The following is a 25853-nucleotide window of genomic DNA, read 5'->3' on the forward strand; positions in this document are numbered from 1 at the left end:
GGACAACCTTTTTACTCGAGGTATTGTCATAGCCAGCTCGTCGCCCGCCGTCTGCCTTCCGCATCATGCTAAAACTTTGACATTTTGCTCTAAAATCAAAGTTCTTCCAACTGCAACATAAAGTTTCATTGAATTCTGGTCATTAGTTGCTGAGTAATAGCCGGGACGAGCATTGCACTATATGTACAGTTAATGGAAAATTTCAAAGGGCCATAACTCTGTGAAAAATCATCCAACCAGAACCTGCTGATAATATGCACATCTCCTCATTGAATTCCGGTCATTAGTTGCTGAGAAATAGCCCGGACAAAAATTGTGCACGGACGGACACACGAAAGGACGGACGGATGGACAGATGAAGCGGCGACTATATGCTCCCCCCAAAATTTTTGGGGAAACATAAAAAATCAAAGTGGCGCAGAAGGGGACATAGTGTTTCCGACAAACACATTTCTTGTTTTTCCTGCATGTTTCCTGCATACATTCATTTTTGTGTATAAATTTTTTTTATTTCTCCTTGTAAAAAATGCACTTCATCAGAAAATAAGTAGGTAACCATAAGTGCATTTTAATTGTGTTTTAAGTATATTTTCATATAATTTAATTAACTTTTTGGAATAAACAAAACTGAAAAAGTACACAGAAGTGTATTAAATTTGCATTAATTGCATTTTCATATACATACATGTACCAACACCTATGTATGAGCAGTAGTCCTTAAATGGTTTACTTATGGTTGAAAAATGCATTTTGTATTGCTATTATTTCAAAATATAGCTACCCATCCAGTTCAATATACAACTGTAATGTTAAATTATACACAGTGACACTAAGTGAAGTTGGAATCTAACATATTTTCAACAATTATAATGTGCTTTTTTAGCCGGATTTTTTTCGAAAAAATCTCGGCTTATAGATTGATGTTGTCGGGCGGGCGGGGGGGGGCGGGCGGGCGGGCGGGCGGGGTGGCGGCGTGCTCGAAAATGTTAAAGTTCTTATTTCATGGTATAACTTTGGTATGCTTGGACCTAGAGTCTTCAAACTTGACATGAAGGTTGGCCAGGATTAACAGATGACCACTGGTCATTTCAAGGTCATTCATTTGAAGGTCAAGGTCACTGTGACCTTCAATATAAAAAATGTTAAAGTTGTTATAACTTTGGTATGCTTGGACCTAGAGTCTTGAAACTTGACATGAAGGTTGGCCATAACTAGTTAGTAACCACTGGTCATTTCAAGGTCATTCATTTGAAGGTCAAGGTCACTGTGACCTTGAATGTAAAAATGTTAAAGTTCTTATTTCATGGTATAACTTTGGTATGCTTGGACCTAGAGTCTTCAAACTTGACATGAAGGTTGGCCAGGATTAACAGATGACCACTGGTCATTTCAAGGTCATTCATTTGAAGGTGAAGGTCACTGTGACCTTCAATATAAAAATGTTAAAGTTGTTATAACTTTGGTATGCTTGGACCTAGAGTCTTGAAACTTGACATGAAGGTTGGCCAGAACTAGTAAGTAACCACTGGACATTTCAAGGTCATTCATTTGAAGGTCAAGGTCACTGTGACCTTGAATGTAAAAATGTTAAAGTTCTTATTTCATGTTATAACTTTGGTATGCTTGTACCTAGAGTCTTCAAACTTGAAATAAAGATTGGCCAGTACTAGAAGATGACCACTGGTCATTTTAATGTCATTCATTTGAAGGTCAAGGTCACTGTGACCTTAAATGTTAAAATGTTAAAATTGTTATAACTTTGGTATGCTTGGACATAGAGTCTTCAAACTTGACATGAAGGTTTGCAAGCACACTTAGATGACCACTGGTCATTTCAAGGTCATTCATTCTAAGGTCAAGGTCACTGTGACCTTGAATGTAAAAATGTTAAAGTTCTTATAACTTTGGTAGGTAAAAATGTTAAAGTTCTTATTCCATGTTATAACTTTGGTATGCTTGTACCTAGAGTCTTCAAACTTGACATAAAGGTTGGCCAGTACTAGAAGATCACCACTGCTCATTTCAATGTCATTCATTTGAAGGTCAAGGTCACTGTGACCTTCAATGTTAAAATGTTAAAATTGTTATAACTTTGGTATGCTTGGACCTAGAATCTCAAACTTGACGTAAAGGTTTGCAAGCACACTTAGATGACCACTGGTCATTTCAAGGTCATTCATTTCAATGTCATTCATTTGAAGGTCAAGGTCACTGTGAACTTAAATGTTAAAATGTTAAAATTGTTGTAACTTTGGTATGCTTGGACCTAGAATCTCAAACTTGACGTAAAGGTTTGCAAGCACACTTAGATGACCACTGGTCATTTCAAGGTCATTCATTTGAAGGTCGAGGTCACTGTGACCTTGGATGTAAATATGTTAAAGTTGTAAATACTTTGGTATGCTTAGACCTAGAGTCTTCAAACTTGATATGAAGGTTGGCCAGAACTAGTAGATGACCACTGGTCATTTTAAGGTCAAGGTCACCGTGACCTTGAATGTAAAAATGTTAAAATTCTTATTTCATGGTATAACTTTCTTATGCTTGGACTTACAGTCTTCAAACTGGACATGAAGGTTGGCCAGCACTAGTAGATGACAATTGGTCATTTTAAGGTCATTGAAGGTCAAGGTCACTGTGACCTTGAATGTTAAAAATTAAAAGTTGTTTTAACTTGTTTAACCTTTTGGAGTGATCATAAGGCTGTCTGGATTTCTGTGTAGGTATGTGAAAGCAAAACAATAAATAGTATTATTTCATCTAAGTTTATTTTCTTACATTTGATAATGAAATTGATGGAAACTTCAAACAATATGTTACTAATTTGCTAATAAAAAAATTGAGATCAAACTTTCCTAATTGTCAATTCAAGTTCATATTTGTGACCTTAAATGTTATTGTTGTTCATGTATATGCATGCATTCAAAACATAACACAAGGTTTGCTCATGCCTTGAAAAGTACTTACATTTCATTTTGACCTTTGAACAATATTTCAGTAATTTAAGTATTGCATTGACAAAAACACGAAAGGTACTTTCCTGTCATTTAAATAAAAAATCCGGCTTCAATGCGGTCATCTCCGACCGCGGAACTCTTGTTCCTATTGTGTTTATTTATTTGACAAATTTTTAAGTTAAATAGATACTTGCATATACAAATTCATTTCATGCTCTGAATGTATTTTTGTTAAATTCTGTGTATACTTGTTGTATTATTAGAACTTTTCTAATGTTTAACAGTGATGGTATTTTTATTATTTTCATTGTATTTTTAAACTGTGTGCAGGCACACATCCACAGGGATTCATTTTTTTAGGATTTAAGAAAAAATCAAATTAAACACCCAGTGAAATCAATTAAAATGATACAATTATATATGCAATAGTGTCTATTTTACTTATATTTTGTACAAATTAATAACAGGTTAAACTGCATGTACTGCAGTGTTGAAAAAAACACTGTTTATTCCCAAATTGATGTCTTATTCCAACTTCACATAACAGTGTGTTCCTAGAATAATGAAGAAATACTGGAATCTCAAATTGTGTCAAATCATTGTTTCTAATATCTGCATCAGCAGTAACCCTTCTGAAAATGAAATGTGCTTTTTACCAAAATGCACTTAAAAATTGCATTTATTTGCACTTGTTTAAGCGAATCGTCTGCATTTTCTAAAGAGTACACTTTATTGCATTAATTAATTAGAATCAGATGAAGTTTTTTTCATGTTCTTTAAATTCGGAAGTTTATTTTTCTCTTTTTTTAAATAAATAATCCACTTTTTCTTAGACAGTGGGGTTTTAAGTACATCTTTTTAATTTATAAAATGTTTAAAGTGTATCTTTTCTAGGTTAGGACATATTTTTACTTTAGAAACAAAATAACTCATTCTTAAAAGCATTATTAGGTGTTTGCTAAAATTAAAATTAGTAACAAAGTATTTTTGCCATTGGGGCCATACAATCAAAATGTTCACCATGAAAATGCTGACAACTTCAAAGATCATTCTTTTTAAGTACAAATGTAAGCGCTTCTTCTGCGTTCTCTGTATTGCAATCCACTTGATAATTTAAAGTGTATTTAATTACATGTTGAACAAACAGATTGTAAAGTAAGAAGCTAAAGTGACATTATTCAAGAAGCTTCTTCTCTTAAAGATTCACTAACACAACATCGAGTTTAAACAGTTTTAACAACTTTATCCACAACAACAGTAAATATTTGTAGTGGTTAAAACAATGACCCAAAGAAATATTATTTATATGATTTAAAAAAAAATCTGACTACATATGTGAAGGATTATTTCAATATCTGTGGAAAATATAGGGATATGGAGTAGCTGTACACACAATTTAAGTGGAACATTTTAAGTACAAAAGGGGCATTATTAAGCTAAATGCAGGTTAGAGATAAGCAACTTGGTCAGTGACCTCACAATGACATAATGACCCTGAATACATAAGTGCTTTTAATGAAAATATGTAATAGAAACAGTGATATAAGGATGTTGCATGTTTACCATAATTTTATTAACAGCTTATCATTCAAAGTATAGTTGAGCTAAAATTAAATATATATTTTACATTTAAGTTCAAATAAATAAAAAAAACACATTTTTTTCTTCAAGAGTTCCTGCTGTGTTCAGCTGAATGTGTGTAATATAACGTATTGAGTATTATGGGTATGAGAGTCCCATCCACTGCTCCCAGGCCTTGTGGCAGAATCCAACCTTCATGCAAGTTTGTTGTTGTACACGGACTGGAAACCTATGGAATGTATCATGTGTTTAAAATTAACAGTACATGATAAAGCATTTACATACATGATTTGATTAAAGGGGCCTTTTCACAGATTTTGGCATTTTTTAACTTATTCATTAAATGCTTTATATTGATAAATGTAAACATTGGATCATAAAAGCTCCAGTCAAAAATCAAGAAAAAAAAATAAAAAAGGAAAAGAATATTGTCCGGAGCAGGTTTCGAACCAGTGACCCCTGGAGTTCTGCCAGAGTCCTGAAGTAAAAACACTTTAGCCTACTGAGCTATTCCGCCGAGCACACCATCTTGACGTATTTTATACCTTATATAAGCTATCTTCGTAGTTTCACAAAATTTAACGACAAAAACAGAACTCTCCAAATTATTCAATCGTTTCGCGTTGCAACGCTTTATAATTTTTAGGTTTTAAAATCGTCAAAAGATGCATATAATGGCTATATTAGAGCATGGTTAATGTTCAGTATTACTGTTTCCTCACAAATATCATAACTAAAACGAAAACTTACGAATCTGAAACAACTTTTTTCAATTTTGTCAATTTACCAAAGCGTGAAAAGATCCCTTTAACTGTGTTTAAATTTTCATTTATATACTGTGCTCAAGTTTTCATCATCTATTGATTTTTATTCACATATAGTTTATGTATCAAATAAAAAAAACAAATGAGGAAAAAAACAAAGATGAAAAGTAAATAAATTATGATTGTACCATCCCTGTAAAATGAAAAATACTTTTAACTTTAATTATTTGACCCAATATCTATATAAGATTTTATCACATGCTATACCCTGTTACACATGTGTAATAACTGTAATATACTTTTTATGCGTTTTCATTGGCTTAGTTTTTGTTTATTGACCAATTGCATTTTTTATTTCACCGAAATGACGTTGCAACGTCAAATGATGCCACGAAATGTAAACAACATTTGGTATTTATCATTATGTTTGCGTAAATATTGATTTAATTTGCTCATTTAAAAGCATGTGATAAAAAAGATCTCACTGTTGTTGTCATATCATACATGTACCATATTTTATTAAACTCGTCTAGGAAATTCATTAGTAAGCTCGCCAAAGGCTCGATTTCTTACAAAATTCCTTAACTCGTTTAATAAAATATGGTATGATATGACAACTCGTGCCAGATCCTATATGTAAGACATGATGTATTTAAATAAATAACATTTTTTCTTCAACAGTTTAAAATCATGATTGAGTAATTGACTATAGAAATAGACATTTACCGATCATATGTTTGCTGATTGAACTCGTGAAGGCATGTCAAATAACGAAAGATGATCTGCTGATTCCATGAAGATCTGCCAGCTTGGAATAGATGTTTCCTTTGGCCAAAAATCTTTAACTGATGTCAGTGATGACTGATGAGTACCTGTTGGTGTAGTACAATATGAAAAAGTGAATAATACTTCTTGTGTATGTGTGTTCAAGAACAACAAGATATTTTGAAACTCAGTAACTGATTTGTTATTTCATGATGATCATCACTTTGGTGTTTTGTGGTTGTAGGTTTAATACACATGTTGGCTAACAGTTGCCTAACTGGGCACATTTTACAATCCAACATAATTTAGCAATACAAGTATCGTTCTGACAGAATATTAAATAAACATAATACAAAGAAAAGGAATAGATTTTAAAGAGTTGTATAGCGTTGATAACAAACATTAACCAATAAAAAACAAGGCTCCATTGAGTACTTATCCGAACAAAAAAACTTCCGAAATCACATGCAAATTGCAATGGAGATAAAAGCTTACAGCAAAATTAATCATTGCACAATAATTCGAGCGGCAGAAAGTGCATATACTTCAACTGCTGTTGAACAATATAATTGAATCACACACAAAATAAACACATAGGGTTTTCACGTATGATAAATTGCAATTTATTTTGATTTATTAATTTTATCCTTGTCGAATATAAACAAAGGGCAGTAACTGACATATTGATTCCAACGTTAAATATCTTGCATAAAGTAATCAAGGGATAAAAAACAACATGTTTACTTCCTCTGTATTGTCGTCGATAAAAAAGATGGAGCCAAAAGCTTCCTATTCGGCGTCTATATGCACAACATACGCGGCGTCCATTTTGGTTTCGACGTAACTACGACTGCTACTTATGTCTCGTAGACTTACGAGAGAATTCTACGATATCGTAAGTTGCGAAAGTTTATTGAAACGCAAAATGGCAAGTTGCGATAATCGCAACTGGTTTACGAGTCGTAACATACTTACGAGAGCTTATTGAAACGGTCCCCTGGTCTGGTTTTCCTGTGGCTTTTTAGCAGCACTTTACATGATCATAGCTCTGGAAACAGGCTTATCAGGGACGAGACTTAAAGTTTAAAGGAAGTCTTTGGTTACAAGAAGTCTTCAGTAAAATCCAGTTTAGGCAGAATGTGTAGTCCCTGATAGCTTGTACAGACTCCACAGGCTATTCATAAACAACACTTTCCACTTTTATGGAATCATCTGTTTATAAGAAGTAATAAAAGTAGGCAGAAAGGCCTGTTTTATCCAGATCAAGGCTTGATTCAATAGGGAAAGATGTAGGATTATAAAAGTACAGAGTGCTACTCAAAAGCCAAAGAAAAGCCATAGAACAAGGCTGTATTTTGAATTATTGTTGGTTCCAGATGAAGACACAGCTGAGGATTACTACACAGAGGAGAAGGCTGCGGCATCGTCGTCAGGCAAGAAACGTCGAGGCCGCAAACCCAAGGAGCAGAAAGTGGTGGAGCCGCCCCCGCAGCAGGAAGAGGAAGTGGAGGAGGAGAGCATGATGGGAGACGAAGAATACGTCGAGGAGAAGCCTAAAAGGAGGCGAGCTGCTAAGAAGTCAAAGAAAGCACTGGATGCTATGGATGGTAATGAATTTTATGATCAAAAAGTCAATAAAAAAATGATCAAAACAATGTTTATCAAAGTCAAGAGATGTTTTTGACTTTTTGTCTGCTAACAGTAGCCTATGATTGGATCATAAGAAGATGTTGTTTTTCTTGAATGTATTTTGCGTCTTGAAAATCATGGCAAATAAGCCACACAATAAAAAGGAACCATGCCATAGACAAGAATCACAATATACCCTGTTTATTACTATACTTCCCAAATAAAGTTTAAAAAAAAGCCAAAATGTCTTTTTTATTTACGATATTATACCAAAACATGGCAATTCAGTTTGATTTGAAGTTAACATTAGTTCCAGGTGTGAAAGGGTCTTAAATCATATGACATTATGAAATATCTTTGATATTCTTTGGATTGTTGACCATACCATTTATAGTCATTTACATTAAAAAGATGCCTCCAGTACAAGATTAGGGCTGTATAGTAAACGATGATACCTGATTCAGTTGCACTACGAAAAATTTACGCATAATTTGTCAGTACATGTATTAATTCATCGCTTATTGTGGTTTAGGTGCTTGGTTATCAAACAGTTCAGGCAAACATGCTTACGGTTTAAACAATTTACACCAGAAAACTTCCAAATGTATTTTTTTACTGATAATCACAGGGGTGTGTTTTTTCCTCCCTTTCAATGTTGAACTAATTGTACAAATAGTTGTAAACTTTGCTTGATCTGTAAAGAAACGAAAAGTTAATTTGAACCTTGTAAGGGGGGTAGGGAATTTTCCTCTCATGAGGTGGTTCTTATATTATACCGCTGTTATCAAGGATAAATCAAATATTTTTTCTAAACCTTTCTACTAAATGAAGAGTACATTGTCATCTACTGTCTGTTCAGATGAAGAGTTTGATGATGAGGAATACGTGGAGAGCAAGTCCAAGAAGAAGAGGGGGGGCAAGAAGAAGAAGGGGGCGGACTATGATGATGTAGAGGAAGAGGAGGAGGAGGAAGATGTGTCCTTCAATGTACGTGTATCTTGCCAGTGTGTTTTTTCACCATTTTGGGAATGGGGCAGGGGCCCTTTTTGTTGAGAAATAATTTATTGTTTTGACTAAAATTGGGAAATCTGTGTTTTCTTTTTTGCAAACAAAAACTTGAAAAATTGCAAATTAATTTGCAATATTATATTTACGTAAGATAATCTGATAGCGCTAGATACGGTAGGTAGATGAACTAAAAGTAAAAAATTATTTTTTATTTTGGTAAACTAAGGAATTTTAGCCAGTCTTTTGGGTGAAATATATTCTTTTTGAGATTGGGAATAGGCTGAGTTTTGCGCAAAATTTTACAAAAAAGTAACAAACCCAGCCTGCATACAACTTTAATCATCTGATGGCTTTGTAGAATGTCATGTCTTTATTATACCCATGATAGTTTCATTTGGCTTGAAGAAATTAAGCCAATGCTTGTTACTTTATTATAAAATCCATCTTATTTGTCTCCCTTTTTTTATAAGTTTGTGAATGTGTAGCAGATTTACATGTGTTTATTTCTTGAGACTGACCTAAGTAAATAGTTAGGTGAACAAAAATCAGCAAAGCTGTATTGAAAGTAAATGGATATTTAAATTTTAAGTTCAACTCTATAATATCTGGCCATAATTTCATCACTTCAATAATTATACAGAATTTTGATTGCCATGTGGATTATAATATGTTTGAAACTTTCCTTTTGTTATGGCATTGAAATATAAAACTAAAGAGGTTTAAACCATGTGAGTTATCTATATGTGGAGAGACAATATTTATCACTATAGTTGCCCAACATTTTCACAGGAGAGTAAATCCAGTGGTAAGAAGAAGAAAGGAAAAGCAGTGGCACCAATCAAAATCAAGCTGACTACAAAGAAAAAGAGACGAAGAAAGGGCAGCTCAGTAAGTGTTACTTAAGCTATGATTGTGACTTTGGGTTCCACTGCACACTTGTTATTAAAAATTTTAGTTTTAATCTTTTTAAATATTTTTATGTCCGCCACCCACTATAGTGGGGGACATATTGTTTTTGCCCTGTCTGTTGGTCTGTTGGTTTGAGCCAACTTTAACATTTGCAATAACTTTTGCAATATTGAAGATAGCAACTTGATATTTGGAATGCATATGTATCTCATGGAGCTGCACATTTTGAGTGGTGAAAGGTCAAGGTCATCCTTCAAGGTCAAAGGTAAAAAAAAAAAAAAAAAAAATCAAAGCGGCGCAGAAGGGGACATAGTGTTTCTGTCAAACACATTTCTTGTTTTTCATAAAAGCGGAAAGTGTCATCACTGATTAGCATTGGCTGTCTGCTCAGGCTAAACTTGGACATCACTTTACACATATGCATTACATCCCATTTACCAGAACATAGCTCATATGATCTTTGACATATTAATGAAGCAATAGAGTTGGTTAATGACCAAATATCATAGTTTTTGTAAGAAGACCATGTTTGAGGTTGGTAACTTTGTAAACCTTAAAGAGTCAGGATATGCATACCTAATATGCTGCATGTGTGTGTAGGACGAAGGAGACGGCGGAAACAACACGTCTGACGAGGAATTTGAACGCCAGCTGGAGGAGGCCAGCATGATCGCTGAGCAGGAGAGGGAAGAGAAACCCAAGCGTGCAAAGAAAGGAAAGAAAGCTGCCAAGGGCAAGAAGAGGCTCAAACTGGGCCGCTCCTTTGGGGGTGATCCTGATGCCGAAGGCTATGAGGTGAGAGGGCAGCCTGGTTGATTGGTTTGTTTGATGCATTTGTGAGTTGTATTTGGTTTATTGTTATTGTTTTTTATGTATGTTGGGGGTTGTTTGACTGGAATTTGATTTTTGAATGTTATGGAATGGTATTTTGGATATAAATATCATTGTGTGATAAAGGTAATGGCATGGGTTTATAGTCTTATTTGAATGCTTTACTCATCTTCAAACGACTTTGACATTTACCCCCAATCACTGGGATATAAGTCGTCTGTTTACACTCGGCGCAGTATGCAGTAATGGCACATTGGCGTATTTCTCTCACAGATACAGTAATTACCCATTTATACTCCAGGGTTGAGAGGAGTAAGCGTGGGAATAATTTTTTGCTGGGGAAAATTCCATAGTCTGAGTGGGATTCGAACCAGAGACCCTACCATTCCTAGACCAGCATATTACCACAGTACCACAGTCCCGTTTGATTGCTGTTATGTGTTAGTAGTTCACATCACAGATTAGAAAAATATGTTTGTTAATGTGTGTGTGTGTGAATAAAACATGTTCCAAGACATTAATGTTTAACTATCACAAATGTGACCTATGTCATGTCCCTGCTGCAGACGGACCACCAGGACTACTGTGAGGTGTGTCAGCAGGGAGGGGAGATCATCCTGTGTGACACCTGCCCCCGGGCCTACCACCTTGTGTGTCTGGAGCCTGAACTGGAGGAGGCACCAGAGGGGAAATGGTCCTGTCCTCACTGTGTAAGTATACTAGAGGAGGTCCAAGAGGGGAAATGGTCCTTTCCTAACTGTGTTAGTATACTAGAGGAGGCCTCAGAGGGGAAAAGTCCTGTCTGACTTTTGTAAGTAAACATTTCGTAAGGCAGCGTGTATCATGTAAAAAATCTGGCTTCCTTAAGAACCTACTTTCTAATTCCAATTTTCCTTCAATTTTCACCAATTAAAAGGCTGTATATCACTGATATCTTTAAATATTTCAAGTATACCCATACAATAAATGTAATATCACACACTAATCTAATCTTTCCCCATCTCCAGGAAAATGAAGGTCCCCAGCAGGAAGTGGTGGAGGAGGATGACCACAATGAGTTCTGTCGTGTGTGCAAGGACGGGGGAGAGCTGATGTGCTGTGACCAGTGCCCCTCCTCCTACCACCCCCACTGTCTCTACCCGCCCGTCAAGGAGGTGCCACAGGGAGAATGGATCTGCCCACGATGCTCTTGTCCTCCACTCAAGGCAAAGGTTGGTTGTTGCAGTGTTTTATTTTGTTTATTTTTTTCACAGCCTGTGGGTTTTGGATTTGGAAAAAAATGATGATTAACCAGGACATTGGGAAAATAAAATAATTTAAGAATTACAAATTATTACATTTTTCAAAGATTATCAGTCAAATACAAATTACAATTTTCAACTGAAATTGTGTAATATAAAGTTCTACTTAGATATGTCTTTATTCAATTTAATGATAATGTTTTAGTTCATATTCTTTGTATTAGTCATTTTGGGGAAATTTTGGGTTATTTTTCGGATTTTTAGCTCATCTATTTTTTGAAAAAAAATTATGAGCTATTGTCATCACCTTGGCGTCGGCGTTGGCGTCGGCGTCCGGTTAAGTTTTGCGTTTAGGTCCACTTTTCTCAGAAAGTATCAATGCTATTGCATTCAAACTTAGTACACTTACTTACTATCATGAGGGGACTGGGCAGGCAAAGTTAGATAACTCTGGCGTGCATTTTGACAGAATTATGTGCCCTTTTTATACTTAGAAAATTGAAAATTTTGGTTAAGTTTTGCATTTAGGTCCACTTTTCTCAGAAAGTATCAATGCTATTGCATTCAAACTTGGTACACTTACTTACTATCATGAGGGGACTGGGCAGGCAAAGTTAGATAACTCTGGCGTGCATTTTGACAGAATTATGTGCCCTTTTTATACTTAGAAAATTGAAAATTTTGGTTAAGTTTTGTGTTTAGGTCCATTTTATTCCTTAAGTATCAAAGCTATTGCTTTCATACTTGCAACACTTACTATCATAAGGGGACTGAGCAGGCAAAGTAATGTAACTCTGACTGGCATTTGGACAGAATTATGTGCCCTTTTTATACTTAGAAAATTGAAAATTTGGTTAAGTTTTGTGTTTAGGTCCACTTTATTCCTACAGTATCAAACCTATTGCTTTCATACTTGCAACACTTATTAACTATCATAAGGGGACCGTGCAGGCAAAGTTATGTAACTCTGACTGGCATTTGGACGGAATTATGGGCCCTTTATACTTAGAAAATTGAAAATTTGGTTAAGATTTGTGTTTTGGTCCACTTTACCCCTAAAGTATCATAGATATTGCTTTCATACTTGGAACACTCACAAACTATCATAAGGGTACAGTAAAAGGACAAGTTGCATAACTCTGGTTGTCATTGTTACGGAATTATGGCCCTTTTTTGACTTAGTAACTTTGAATATATGGTTAAATTTTGTGTTTCGATCCACTTTACTTCTTAAGTATCAAGGCTATTGCTTTCAAACTTCAAATACTTTCATGCTATCATGAGGTTACTGTACCTGGCAAGTTGAATTTTACCTTGACCTTTGAATGACCTTGACTCAAGGTCAAATTATTAAATTTTGCTAAAATTGCCATAACTTCTTTATTTATGATTAGATTTGATTGATACTTTGACAAAACTACTCTTACCTGACATACCACAATAGACTCCACCCAAACCATCCCCCGTGCCCTCCCCCCCCTCCCCCCTCCCCCCCCTAATTTTTTTTTTAAGATCATCTCACAAATGACCACCACACCCTCACACTATACCCCCACCCCACCCCCTCCCACCCCAACCCCCCCCCCCAATTTTTTTTTTTTTTGAATTTTTTTTTTTTGAATTTTTTTTTAAGATCATCTCACAAATTACCACCACACCCTCACACTATACCCCACCCCCCCCCCCCGATTTTTTTTTCTCGCTCTTTTGGAAGATAATGTAATAAATGTCCACAACCCCACACTTTACACCCCTCTTCACTCCACCCCTCCCTCCTTTGTGATTGAAAATGAGAGTCTCTTCACCTTTAAAAAGAAAATAGATGAGCGGTCAAGACCCGCAAGGCGGTGCTCTTGTTTTTTTTTGCCATTGGGTGAATTTTGACCCCAAAACATCTCTGTTAGTTGTGTTTGGATAACAGTATTGGTATATATCATTTTATATGATTTGATATTTTCCCTGAGATTGAAGAATGTGAGAAGTTCCTAACTGGACAACAAATTCTTATTTTGCTCAAGGCTCAATTGCAAAGAAATAATAAGCTAAAGACAGTCCATGTTTGACTATGGCAGCGAGGTTCTCTTAACCTTTTGAATGACATAGATCCCTGTCATACTGTTTCATGTAAAATTGCAGGTGGCCAAGATCCTGACGTGGCCTTGTCATACTGTTTCATGTAAAATTGCAGGTGGCCAAGATCCTGATGTGGCCCTGTCATACTGTTTCATGTAAAATTGCAGGTGGCCAAGATCCTGACGTGGCCCTGTCATACTGTTTCATGTAAAATTGCAGGTGGCCAAGATCCTGACGTGGCCCTGTCATACTGTTTCATGTAACATTGCAGGTGGCCAAGATCCTGAAGTGGCCCTGTCATACTGTTTCATGTAACATTGCAGGTGGCCAAGATCCTGACATGGCGCTGGACTGAGCCTCCCCACCCTGAGAAGTCTATGGAGGAGATGGACCACACACATGAACATCATCTGGAGCCCAAGTCTTCAGCTGTGAGTATTCGCCATCTTAAAACAAACAAAAAACAATGTGTTGAGTTTTTTATATTGCTTCCATTCCATGGAAAATGGTTAAATAAAACAGTTGAAAATAATCTTTAAAGCATGATTGATATTCATTTGCTTAATAATTTACCATGTAATCACCTATTGTTTCTCATAGTCAGTAGCATTAAAAAGTATGTTGCTTTTTTTAACAAACAATTGTCTTCAATGACCTTTTAGTACTGTTCTGTTTCTAGGATCATAAGCCACAGCGTGAATTCTTTGTTCGCTGGCACGGACTGTCCATGTGGCACTGTGACTGGGTGTCAGAACTTCAGGTATGGGTAGCAGCCTTGAAAACAAGACTTGTTTCTCCAACCCTTTACATGTTTACACTTCACACATGTTTAGTCCCTCATAAAATCTAATTAAATTGATGATTTAACAGATTTAAGTTTAAAATGCTTCATTTCCAACCGTAAGATTTTGGTGAGCTGCAAACAGCATAAAACCTTCTGGTTTAATGCTGGTTGCATATAGCCATTTTTGCTTGGCTTTTAAGAGGAAAATGGTTAAATAGAACACATTGTTTGTTCAATTTTATTAGGGAAAAAAAATCCTCAGTACTACATCCAGTACAGGTTAATTTGGCTGTAACTGTTTTTATTTTAATTGTTTATATACCTAGCCAAAATAAAAAAAAGTATTTGGTTAACATTGTGGGCAGTGGTGAGTTTTCATGTTGAAGGAAAATCTTCTGAAGTAGTAAATTTTCTATCTGGATTACATTAGAAAACATGTGCAACAAGAGTGCACATGTTTGTGGTACATTTTCTGATTGTATTTATCTCAATTTGAAGTACAATGTAATCTAACAAGCCTTGTTGCATGTGTACAATAACAAGAATGCATAATTTATGAGACATTTGGACCTTGCTTGCTGTGGAAAAAAGGGTTAAATGCATCTGTGTACAGTGTCGTCCCATATTAGGACAGCCTCCTGAGGCTTATCAGGGACGACACATTGGGCCAAAATTGGATTATCCCTAAGTAGAGATTATCTTTCAACCAAAAACTTCAATAAAAGCAGAAAGTGTTGTCCCTTATTAGCTTGTTCAGACTTCACATGTTCATCTTGGACAACACTTTATGCACAAAAATTGAACCCTGTTTTCCAAAAAGCATAGGCTAATTTCTGATGGACAATTTCTCATTCTTGTGTATTCCAACAAGCCATTTTGCAGATTTACATAAATAAGAACGAATGCAATATAGTATAGACAATTGTAATATGTGACTTTCGCTGCATAATCTCTGATACATATTTTCTGGACTATTCCTCAGTTGGACGTGTACCAGCAACCCCTGACACGTATGTACATCCGCAAGAACGACATGGATGAGCCACCGCCCCTGGAGGACGGAAGCAGTTGGGGCGGGAAGGACCGCAAGCGTGACAACAGCAACGACAACCTTGAGGACAGGTTCTACAAGTACGGGGTGCGACCGGAGTGGCTCCAGATACATAGGATCATCAATCATAAGTAAGGAGATAATTTCGACATTTTGGGCGGGATTAAATATAAATCATAAGCAAGAAGAAGTTATTATAGTGTTAGTTATTTTGTGGTGTAACTTATTATCATAATAAGGAAGAAGTATATGGGATGTTAGTTATTTTAGGCTTCGATTTATCCTTTCCCCTGATTTATCCTTTCCCCTGATTTATCCTTTCCCCTGATTTATCCTTTCCCCTGATTTCCTGCTATTGATTGTCAAACTTGATTCACTGGTGGTGCTTAAATTTACTGGAATACAAGTGAAAAGTATTGAATAAAATAGTAAAGGGGTAGGGGTATATTCATCTCAAAATTGTTAAAAAGATCCCATCTCTGGTATTTGTTGATTGTATTTTGGTTGGTTTATCATGTAAAGTTCACAGAATTGTCATTTACTTTAGGTCATAATCGTACGTTTAAGCACTTCATGCAACATGAAGCCTATAACATGTATTCATGTGCTTCATTGAGACCTTAATACAGTTTACTGTTTAATCTAAAATACAATTCTGTGAAACTTAATATTAAATCGTCGGACACAAAATCCATAAATTGTAAGACAAAATGAATATGCCTGGTTTTATGAATCCACAAAGTGTTCATGTCAGCAAAATTAAATTAATCTACAGCATCCAGCTGATACACCAGTTACACACTTGATTCTTGTTAGATACACCAGTCACACACTTGGCTCTTGATTGATTCACCAGTCACACACTTGGCTCTTGATTTGCTGGACTGATCAATGCATGTGCGTAAAGTGGTTGTCCCAGATTAGCCTGTGCAGTCTGCACAAGCTAGTCAGGGACGACACTTTCTACATAAACTGTTTTTTTATAGTATACACACACGCTCTTAATTTGCAGGACTGAGCAATTTATGTGTGATGTGTTGTCTCAGATTCGTTTGTGCAGTCCAGTGACACTTTTAACAGGATTTTCTCTAGTCACACACCTGTCCCTTGATTTACAGGACTGAGCGCGGTGCCCAGTATTACCTGGTGAAGTGGCGTGATCTCAATTACGACATGGCCACCTGGGAACCGGAAGATAGTGAGGTGCCTGAATTCAAATCACACGTCGACTACTATGATAATCTGAGGTTAGTCTGCAACGAGTTCTTAACCCTTTACCACTTAGATATGTATTTTGATGCGTTAAGTATTTTACTAAATAATATTTCAAGTTTTAAAGTCTTCATTTCCAACCCTTAGTTACTGATGAGCAGCAAACAGCATAAAACCTGAACAGACTGACTGCAAGTTACTCCCAGGCTGCTCTGGTTTTATGCTGGTTGCAAAAGCCATTTTGCTGTTGCTTCTGAGTGGGAAAGGGATAAGACATGTTGAGAAATATGATAAATTTAGGTATGGCTTTCATGGAGATACAACATTTTTTAATCATTACTTATGCATATTCCAACCATATTTCAATTTGTTTTTTGGAAGTTACTGAAATATCAAGTAATCATGAGGTACTGTTGTGTTATACTTTTAATTTCCTGACAACAGTTTTCAATTTCCTGACAACAGTTTTCCAAAGTTCTGTAGTATATGTAGTAAGTGTAGTATTTTAGAGCTTTTTTATCACAGATTTATTTCTATACAATATGCAATCTTCAACAATAAAATAGTTCAATGATTTTACATGTTTGAAATTAGTATATCAGGAGTAAGTGAGATAATACAAATTTCACAAAAAAATAGTCTTATTGAATTGACAACGTCCATGTTGCTATCATATAGAAGCAGGTATGTTTGTAATGCCTCCCTTCATAATTTAGCTAAGCTCCGAGGAAACTGGGCCTAATGCATTTGTAAAAAGTGTTGTCCCACATAAGCAATTTCAGTCAGCACATGCTAACCAGGAACTACACTTTCCGCCTTTACTTGATTTTCACTAAGAAGATACTTTCTTTAAACGAAAAAAACAACATAAAAGCCGAAAGTGTTGTCCCTGATTAGCCTGTTTGGATTGCACAGGCTAATATGGGACGACACTTTACACACTGGCACTAAACCCTGTTTCCCCATAGTGGATTCAGTTCTACCTGTAATTCATTACTTGTGTGGTGTAGTTTCCCCAGAGTGGATTCAGTTCTACCTTTAATTCATTACTTGTGTGGTGTACAGGCTAATATGGGACGACACTTTTCACACTGGCACTAAACCCTGTTTCCCCAGAGTGGATTCAGTTCTACCTTTTATTCATTACTTGTGTGGTGTACAGGCGGGTGATGCTGTTTCCCCAGAGTGGATTCAGTTCTACCTTTAATTCATTACTTGTGTGGTGTACAGTTTCCCCAGAGTGGATTCAGTTCTACCTTTTATTCATTACTTGTGTGGTGTAACCCTGTTTCCCCAGAGTGGATTCAGTTCTACCTTTAATTCATTACTTGTGTGGTGTACAGGCGGGTGATTCAGTTCTACCTTTAATTCATTACTTGTGTGGTGTATTGTTACCCCAGAGTGGATTCAGTTCTACCTGTAATTCATTACTTGTGTGGTGTACTATTTCCCCAGAGTGGATTCAGTTCTACCTGTAATTCATTACTTGTGTGGTGTACTGTTTCCCCAGAGTGGATTCAGTTCTACCTTTAATTCATTACTTGTGTGGTGTACTGTTTCCCCAGAGTGGATTCAGTTCTACCTGTAATTCATTACTTGTGTGGTGTACAGGTGGCACTAAACCCTGTTTCCCCAGAGTGGATTCAGTTCTACCTTTAATTCATTACTTGTGTGGTGTACAGACGGGTGATGCTGCCCTGTTTCCCCAGAGTGGATTCAGTTCTATCTTTAATTAATTACTTGTGTGGTGTACAGGCGGGTGAGTGGATTCAGTTCTACCTGTAATTCATTACTTGTGTGGTGTACAGGTGGGTGTACCCTGTTTCCCCAGAGTGGATTCAGTTCTACCTGTAATTCATTACTTGTGTGGTGTACTGTTTCCCCCGAGTGGATATAGTTCTACCTGTAATTCATTACTTGTTTGGTGTACTGTTTCCCCAGAGTGGATTCAGTTCTACCTGTAACTCATTACATGTGTGTGGTGTACAGGCGGGTGATGTTGGGAGGTCCAGTTGAGGAGAAGCCGAGAAGCAAGAAGAAGGGCAAGAAAAAGAAGGACGATGACTCTGTCGACTCCCCCAGGCCTCTAGGCATGCCCCCTTCATACCCCATAACAGATGTAAGTACTCAATTCTCAAATAGCCAAAAAAATGTTGTTGTTTAAACTTTGCTGTATGTGTTCAAAAGTGAAGGTTTTTTTGTGAACCTCAAGGCTCCCTCTGGTTCAAAATTATCTGTAGCCAAATTTACTGCGTTATGTCTGAATTCTTCTTTTTAGCTCATCTATTTTTTGAAAAAAAATTATGAGCTATTGTCATCACCTTGGCGTCGGCGTTGGCGTTGGCGTTGGCGTTGGCGTTGGCGTCGGCGTCCGGTTAAGTTTTGCGTTTAGGTCCACTTTTCTCAGAAAGTATCAATGCTATTGCATTCAAACTTGGTACACTTACTTACTATCATGAGGGGACTAGGCAGGCAAAGTTAGATAACTCTGGCGTGCATTTTGACAGAATTATGTGCCCTTTTTGTACTTAAAAAATTGCAAATTTTGGTTAAGTTTTGCGTTTAGTTCCACTTTTCTCAGTAAGTATCAATGCTATTGCATTCAAACTTGGTACACTTACTTACTATCATGAGGGGACTGGGCAGGCAAAGTTAGATAACTCTGGCATGCATTTTGACAGAATTATGTGCCCTTTTTATACTTAGAAAATTGACAATTTTGGTTAAGTTTTGTGTTTAGGTCCATTTTATTCCTTAAGCATCAAAGCTATTGCTTTCATACTTGCAACACTTACTAACTATCATAAGGGGACTGTGCAGGCAAAGTAATGTAACTCTGACTGGCATTTTGACAGAATTATGTGCCCTTTTTATACTTAGAAAATTGAAAATTTGATTAAGTTTTGTGTTTAGGTCCACTTTATTCCTACAGTATCAAAGCTATTGCTTTCATACTTGCAAGATTTATGAACTATCATAAGGGGACGGTGCAGGCAAAGTTATGTAACTCTGACTGGCATTTGGACGGAATTATGGGCCCTTTATACTTAGAAAATTGAAAATTTGGTTAAGATTTATGTTTTGGTCACTTTACCCCTAAAGTATCATAGATATTGCTTTCATACTTGGAACACTCACAAACTATCATAAGGGTACAGTAAAAGGACAAGTTGCATAACTCTGGTTGTCATTGTTACGGAATTATGGCCCTTTTTTGACTTAGTAACTTTTAATATATGGTTAAATTTTGTGTTTCGATCCACTCGAAGTATCAAGGCTATTGCTTTCAAACTTCAAATACTTACATGCTATCATGAGGTTACTGTACCTGGCAACTTGAATTTTACTTTGACCTTTGAATGACCTTGACTCTCAAGGTCAAATTATTAAATTTTGCTAAAATTGCCATAACTTCTTTATTTATGATTAGATTTGATTGATACTTTGATGAAACTACTCTTACCTGACATACCACAATAGACTTCACCCAAACCATCCCCCGTGCCCTCCCCCCCCTCCCCCCCCTCCCCCCCCCCCTAATTTTTTTTTTTTTTTTTTTTTTTTATAAGATCATCTCACAAATGACCACCACACCCTCACACTATACCCCCACCCCACCCCCCCCCACCCCCCCCCCCAAATTTTTTTTTTGATTTTTTTTTTTTTTTTTTTTTTTTTTTTTTTAAGATCATCTCACAAATTATCACCACACCCTCACACTATACCCCCCCCCCCCCGATTTTTTTTTTTTTTTTTTTTTTTTTTTCGCTTTTTTGGAAGATAATGTAATAAATGTCCACAACCCCACACTATACACCCCTCTTCACTCCACTCCTCCCTCCTTTGTGATTGAAAATGAGAGTCCCTTCACCTTTAAAAAGAAAATAGATGAGCGGTCTGCACCCGCAAGGCGGTGCTCTTGTTTTAGATTTATGATGGATGATTATGAAGAAAAACCTGTAACCAAATGGAAAATTCTTGAGCCAAATGTTCTTATTTGTAGCCATTGGCTACTTAGCTTCTTTGGGGAATGGCAGTACACGCCCTGGTGAACCTATCAAGGGGCTGGGCCCTAAGATGTACCTCCCCTTAGGTGTTCTTTAAATTATACAGGGCTAAATTATCAAGTTTTTTAAGATATTCATATTCACTGTAATAAAATCTTATGCACCAGAACTTGCGCAGTGAATAGCTTAATCATGCTGAAATGCCTTCCAATGGTATTAAGAATTTAAGCATTATCTGAGCTATGATCTTTAAAAGTAATATTTCACACATTTGAATATCTTTCCTTGCAGTTGCGTAAGCAGCTTCCAGGCGACCCTGATTACATCGCAGCAACTGGTGGGACACTGCATCCATATCAGCTGGAGGGACTCAACTGGCTGCGCTACTCGTGGGCTAACGGCACGGACACCATCCTTGCAGACGAGATGGGGCTGGGCAAGACTATTCAGACTATTTCCTTCTTGTCCTCACTGTATAATGAGGTGAGGGTGGAGTACAACATTTTTCTTTTTATGCCCCCGGATCGAAAGATCGGGGGTATATTGTTTTTGGCCTGTCTGTCATTGTATGTGTGTGTGTGTCCCAAAACTTTAACCAAAACTTTAACCTTGGTCATAACTTTTGCAATATTGAAGATAGCAACTTAATATTTGGCATGCATGTGTATCTCATGGAGCTGCACATTTTGAGTGGTGAAAGGTCAAGGTCAACCTTCAAGGTCAAAGGTAAAAAAAACAAATTCAAAAACTTTAACCAAAACTTTAACCTTCTTCATAACTTTTGCAATATTGAACATAGCAACTTGATATTTGGCATGCATGTGTATCTCATGGAGCTGCAAATTTTGAGTGGTGAAAGGTCAAGGTCATCCTTCAAGGTCAAAGGTAAAAAAAAACTTCAAAGCGGGGCATTAGGGGGCATTGTGTTTCTGACAAACACATCTTTTGTTTAATGTCTTCACTTGTTAACATTGAAGAACGCAGTAAATTTTGTTCATTTCTTCAATTTAAACAGGTTGAGTAATTTAATTTATTTTCACTGTAAAAACACACAATAATTTGACTATGAAGCTCACCCTTGCTAGCATTAGTAAAAGCATGTATATACCTCATGTACAATTATTAATATGAAATACTGAATTAACTAAGGCATCAACCCTGTTAATAAAGTAAATGAATAACTTAAGATGTCCTCATCATATTTGTTTAAAACAAGTAAATAAGTTCATTCATTTTAAACTAAATGACCATGTGCCCTCAACGACCCTGTGACCTTCTTTACAGGGCCATTGCAAGGGTCCATTCCTGGTTGGAGCCCCACTGTCCACCATCATCAACTGGGAGAGGGAGTTTGAGTTCTGGGCTCCCAACCTTTATGTGGTCACTTACACGGGGGACAAGGACTGTCGGGCGGTCATCAGGTGAGAGACTTGACAACTAAATGAAATCCATATGGGCCATTCTCTGTGAAAAGGGGGTTTAATGCATTTGCGTAAATTGTCGTCCCAGATTAGCCTGTCTTTGCAGTCCGCACAGGCTGATCAAGGACGACACTAGAAGATACCTCCTTTAAACAAAAAGTACCATTTAATGGGAAAGTGTCGTCCCTGATTAGCCTGTGTGGACTGCATATGCATTAAGCCCAGAACACATCTCATATATTCCCAGGGAGAACGAGTTCTCGTTTGACGAGGGAGCCATCAGGGGTGGCACAAAGTCCTGGAAGATGAAGCAGGGAAGCAGTGTGAAGTTCCACGTGCTACTGACTTCATATGAGCTGATCAGCATTGACACGGCCACACTCGGCTCCATAGACTGGGCCTGTCTGGTTGTAGACGAGGCCCATAGGCTCAAGAATAACCAGTCAAAGGTAGAAAATGTGTATGCCTTGACATACTTGTGTGACATGGGAGTGGATGAGGTTCATTGATGAAAAAGAATTTAGGTCAAAAATAGAGATTTGAAATAAAAGGTTTTCATTTCCACAAATAATAGGAGTTATTAAAAATTGCTTCTTTCCATCCATGCTTGTTGTGGACTAAACTTGTCTTTAATGACTTGGCCAATTTGAACAAACTGGCTCACACATCTTTTATATGCAAGGATCATAACAGAAGCAATTCTGGCATTGTCATATCTACTTTGTTTGTTGCAAATGTTGTTTTATAAAAATGCTTTTTCATGGAGTATTAATCCTCTTCATTCCTTCTGTTAAATACACAGTTGTGTATACAAATAATGCTTAAAATTGATGGAACTGGTTTAATAGACTGATTGATTTAGTAGAATACAGTGACTGCTCTAAGGAGTGTGGGCTACTTTGTACTGTGTTCACCACTTGACCGTTTTGTATCAAAGATCTTCAACCAAGTTTATGGCATGGCTGCATTTATCTTATATAAACATGATGGATGTGTTTATCAGGATTATATTGCAAATGAAGTTAATAGGAATGATCCCTTGTGAAGTGTCTGTGAAGGAAATTTATATATTCAACAGATTATTCTGTTGTCTAGTTGACATTCCTTTCTTTATCTTTGTACAGCATGGCAATCTGCCCTTACTCTTTTCAGTTTTTCCGTATCCTTAGCAACTATAACCTTGGTTACAAGCTGCTGTTGACAGGCACACCACTACAGAACAACCTGGAAGAGTTGTTCCATCTGCTCAACTTCATGTCTCCTGATATCTTCAGGTAATAATCAACTGAACAATTGATATCTTTAGGTAAAAATGGACTGCACCATTGATATCTTCAGGTAATAATGGACTGAACCATTGATATCTTAAGGTAAAAATGGACTGCACCATTGATCTTCAAGTAATAATGGGCTGTAAAATTGATATCTTCAGGTTAAAATGGACTGCACCATTGATATCTGCAGGTAATAATGGACTGAACCATTGACATATTCGGGTAATAATGGACTGAACCATTGATATCTTCAGGTAAAAATAGACTGAATCATTGATATCTTCAGGTAATAATGGACTGAGCCATAGACATGTTCAGGTAATAATGGACCGTCTTTTATATCATCCGCTAAAAATGGACCTGTACTTTTTTCACCCAGGTATTTTCAGGTCATAATGGACTGCTCCAACTCAACTTCATGTCTCCTGATATTTTCAGGTGCAAATCTACTTGATCTTCATTTCCCTTATATTCAGGTTATAGTAGACTGTACCATGGTTTTCCCATGGTATTTAAAATTCTGGATGAAGTTCATTCATAACATGAAAAGTGTTTCATGAATTTAAGTCTTTACAGTGATAGAAATACCACAACATCTGCACTGGTTTGTTTCGAATCGGTCTTTCTGAGATTATCAGATCCCTATAGAGAAGATTGCTATTGCTATAATAATTAATTTCTGGTAATATATATTGTAATTAAATTTTCTTGATAAACAATTTGAATTGAAACTGAACATGTCAATTAGACTACTTTGAAATGAAGGAGATTTTTTATGCCCACTTAAGATGGAAGGTATTACAAATTGCTCTTGTCCATCGGTACATTTTGAGGACTCAATTCCACTTTAATTGCTGAGCAGCTTGGCTCTTTTTTAAACAAAATAAACGGGATACAATCCCTCTGTTTGAGCATACCAAAGATCTTCCTGGGGACACAAAGTAATAGTTCTACCCAGGAATTGTAGCAGAGTGTCTCAAGAAGCCTTCAGGCTTTTGCAGCAATGGGGCTTATATAAAAAGGTTTAGACTTACTAAAATAATTTCTGCTTACAGTGAGCTGCAGACATTCCAGGCTGAGTTTGCAGACATCTCGAAGGACGACCAGGTGCGCAAGCTGCATGACATGCTGGGCCCCCACCTGCTGCGCAGGCTGAAGGCCGACGTGCTCAAGAACATGCCCAGCAAGAGCGAGTTCATCGTGCGTGTAGAACTGAGTCCCATGCAAAAGTATGTGCTTCATCAATTCTTAATTATTGTCATCAGTGTTCTTTATTATGCCCCCGAAGGAGTGCATATAGTGATCGCACTGTCCATCCGTCTGTCTGTCTGTCACGCGGTGCGTTCAGGTTTAGAAAAATGCTCATAACTTATACGCCGCTTCAGATGTAACCTTCATATTTGGTATGCATGTGTATATGGACAAGGCCTTTCCAAACGCACACAAATTTGACCTCTTTGACCTTGACCTTGAATGGGTTTGTGTTTAGGTTTCAAAATCTGCGTTTAGGTTTCCAAAAATGCTCATAACTTCTATCAAAGCGTGTTTTGTGGGCATTTGTCATCCTATGGAGACAGCTCTTGTTTTTTCGTTAAATATAGGGTTCGGTATTTGGCACCATTCCCAATGGAAAAAGTATATATTTTTCCCAAATGGTACCTCAAAAATTCTCAATGTAATGTTTAAAAAAAAAACAATTTTATTGAATAGTTTTTTTTTAGATTTCAACATTTTGTTTATCTCCAGCCATCCAGCCATATAAGTTCAATCTTAGTAAAAAATAATACTTAAAACACTTATTTGCTCATTTGAAGCATTTTTTAGCAAAACAGCAACAATACTTATTTCCAAATTTTTGTCAAAATGCAGCAATTTTCCCAGTTCAATGGGACACGGCCCCATTCCCCAAATTGTGGAAAAAAACACTGGTTATATTATACACAGACCCATCTCCTCCAAATGTTTTATGTGAGCATGAAACTTAATTTTCTTTTTGGGGCAGGGTGAGGGGTGGTATGATTATGTGATGATCTGTTAGATAATCAGTCAATGCTCATAAAGACAGCAGTGTTGGGCCTTACATATACCCCTTTGTTCTGGACTGAAGGACACAAAAGTGGGAAAAATTGTCGCATTTTTTCACAAATTGAATGCCAAATAAAAAAGACTGCTATTAAACCCTAATCAGACATGTTATGCTTTTAGCTACAACATTCATTGGATTTATATAGTTGAGGGCTTTTTTTTCTTAATTTGGAGAAATGGCATGTCCTTCCATTTTGGGGAAACAATTATCAACAAAACTGAAAACGGGGAAAAAATGTCCCAAACATAGCTTTTAATTTG

General features: G+C 36.6%; 1 protein-coding gene across 9 annotated transcripts in view; it reads left to right on the plus strand.

Moving 5' to 3' along the window:
- Positions 1 to 25853, plus strand: part of LOC127842214 (chromodomain-helicase-DNA-binding protein Mi-2 homolog) — a 68714-nt gene that overhangs the window by 15058 nt on the left and 27803 nt on the right. For all 9 annotated transcript variants that reach the window (XR_008031513.1, XR_008031514.1, XM_052371621.1 and 6 more), the window contains 16 exons: positions 7444 to 7674; positions 8556 to 8683; positions 9494 to 9592; positions 10214 to 10408; positions 11011 to 11154; positions 11452 to 11655; positions 14082 to 14189; positions 14438 to 14518; positions 15525 to 15724; positions 16712 to 16840; positions 18795 to 18924; positions 21104 to 21295; positions 22097 to 22233; positions 22481 to 22682; positions 23386 to 23507; positions 24563 to 24736. Coding sequence is in view for 7 of the 9 variants with exons in the window: in XM_052371621.1 (XP_052227581.1) it covers positions 7444 to 7674; positions 8556 to 8683; positions 9494 to 9592; positions 10214 to 10408; positions 11011 to 11154; positions 11452 to 11655; positions 14082 to 14189; positions 14438 to 14518; positions 15525 to 15724; positions 16712 to 16840; positions 18795 to 18924; positions 21104 to 21295; positions 22097 to 22233; positions 22481 to 22682; positions 23386 to 23507; positions 24563 to 24736 (2476 nt within the window). In the remaining 2 variants the exon portion in view is untranslated. The remainder of the gene's footprint in view (positions 1 to 7443; positions 7675 to 8555; positions 8684 to 9493; positions 9593 to 10213; positions 10409 to 11010; positions 11155 to 11451; positions 11656 to 14081; positions 14190 to 14437; positions 14519 to 15524; positions 15725 to 16711; positions 16841 to 18794; positions 18925 to 21103; positions 21296 to 22096; positions 22234 to 22480; positions 22683 to 23385; positions 23508 to 24562; positions 24737 to 25853) is intronic.

The sequence above is a fragment of the Dreissena polymorpha genome, chromosome 8, assembly GCF_020536995.1.
Source record: "Dreissena polymorpha isolate Duluth1 chromosome 8, UMN_Dpol_1.0, whole genome shotgun sequence".
Lineage (NCBI taxonomy): Eukaryota > Metazoa > Mollusca > Bivalvia > Myida > Dreissenidae > Dreissena > Dreissena polymorpha.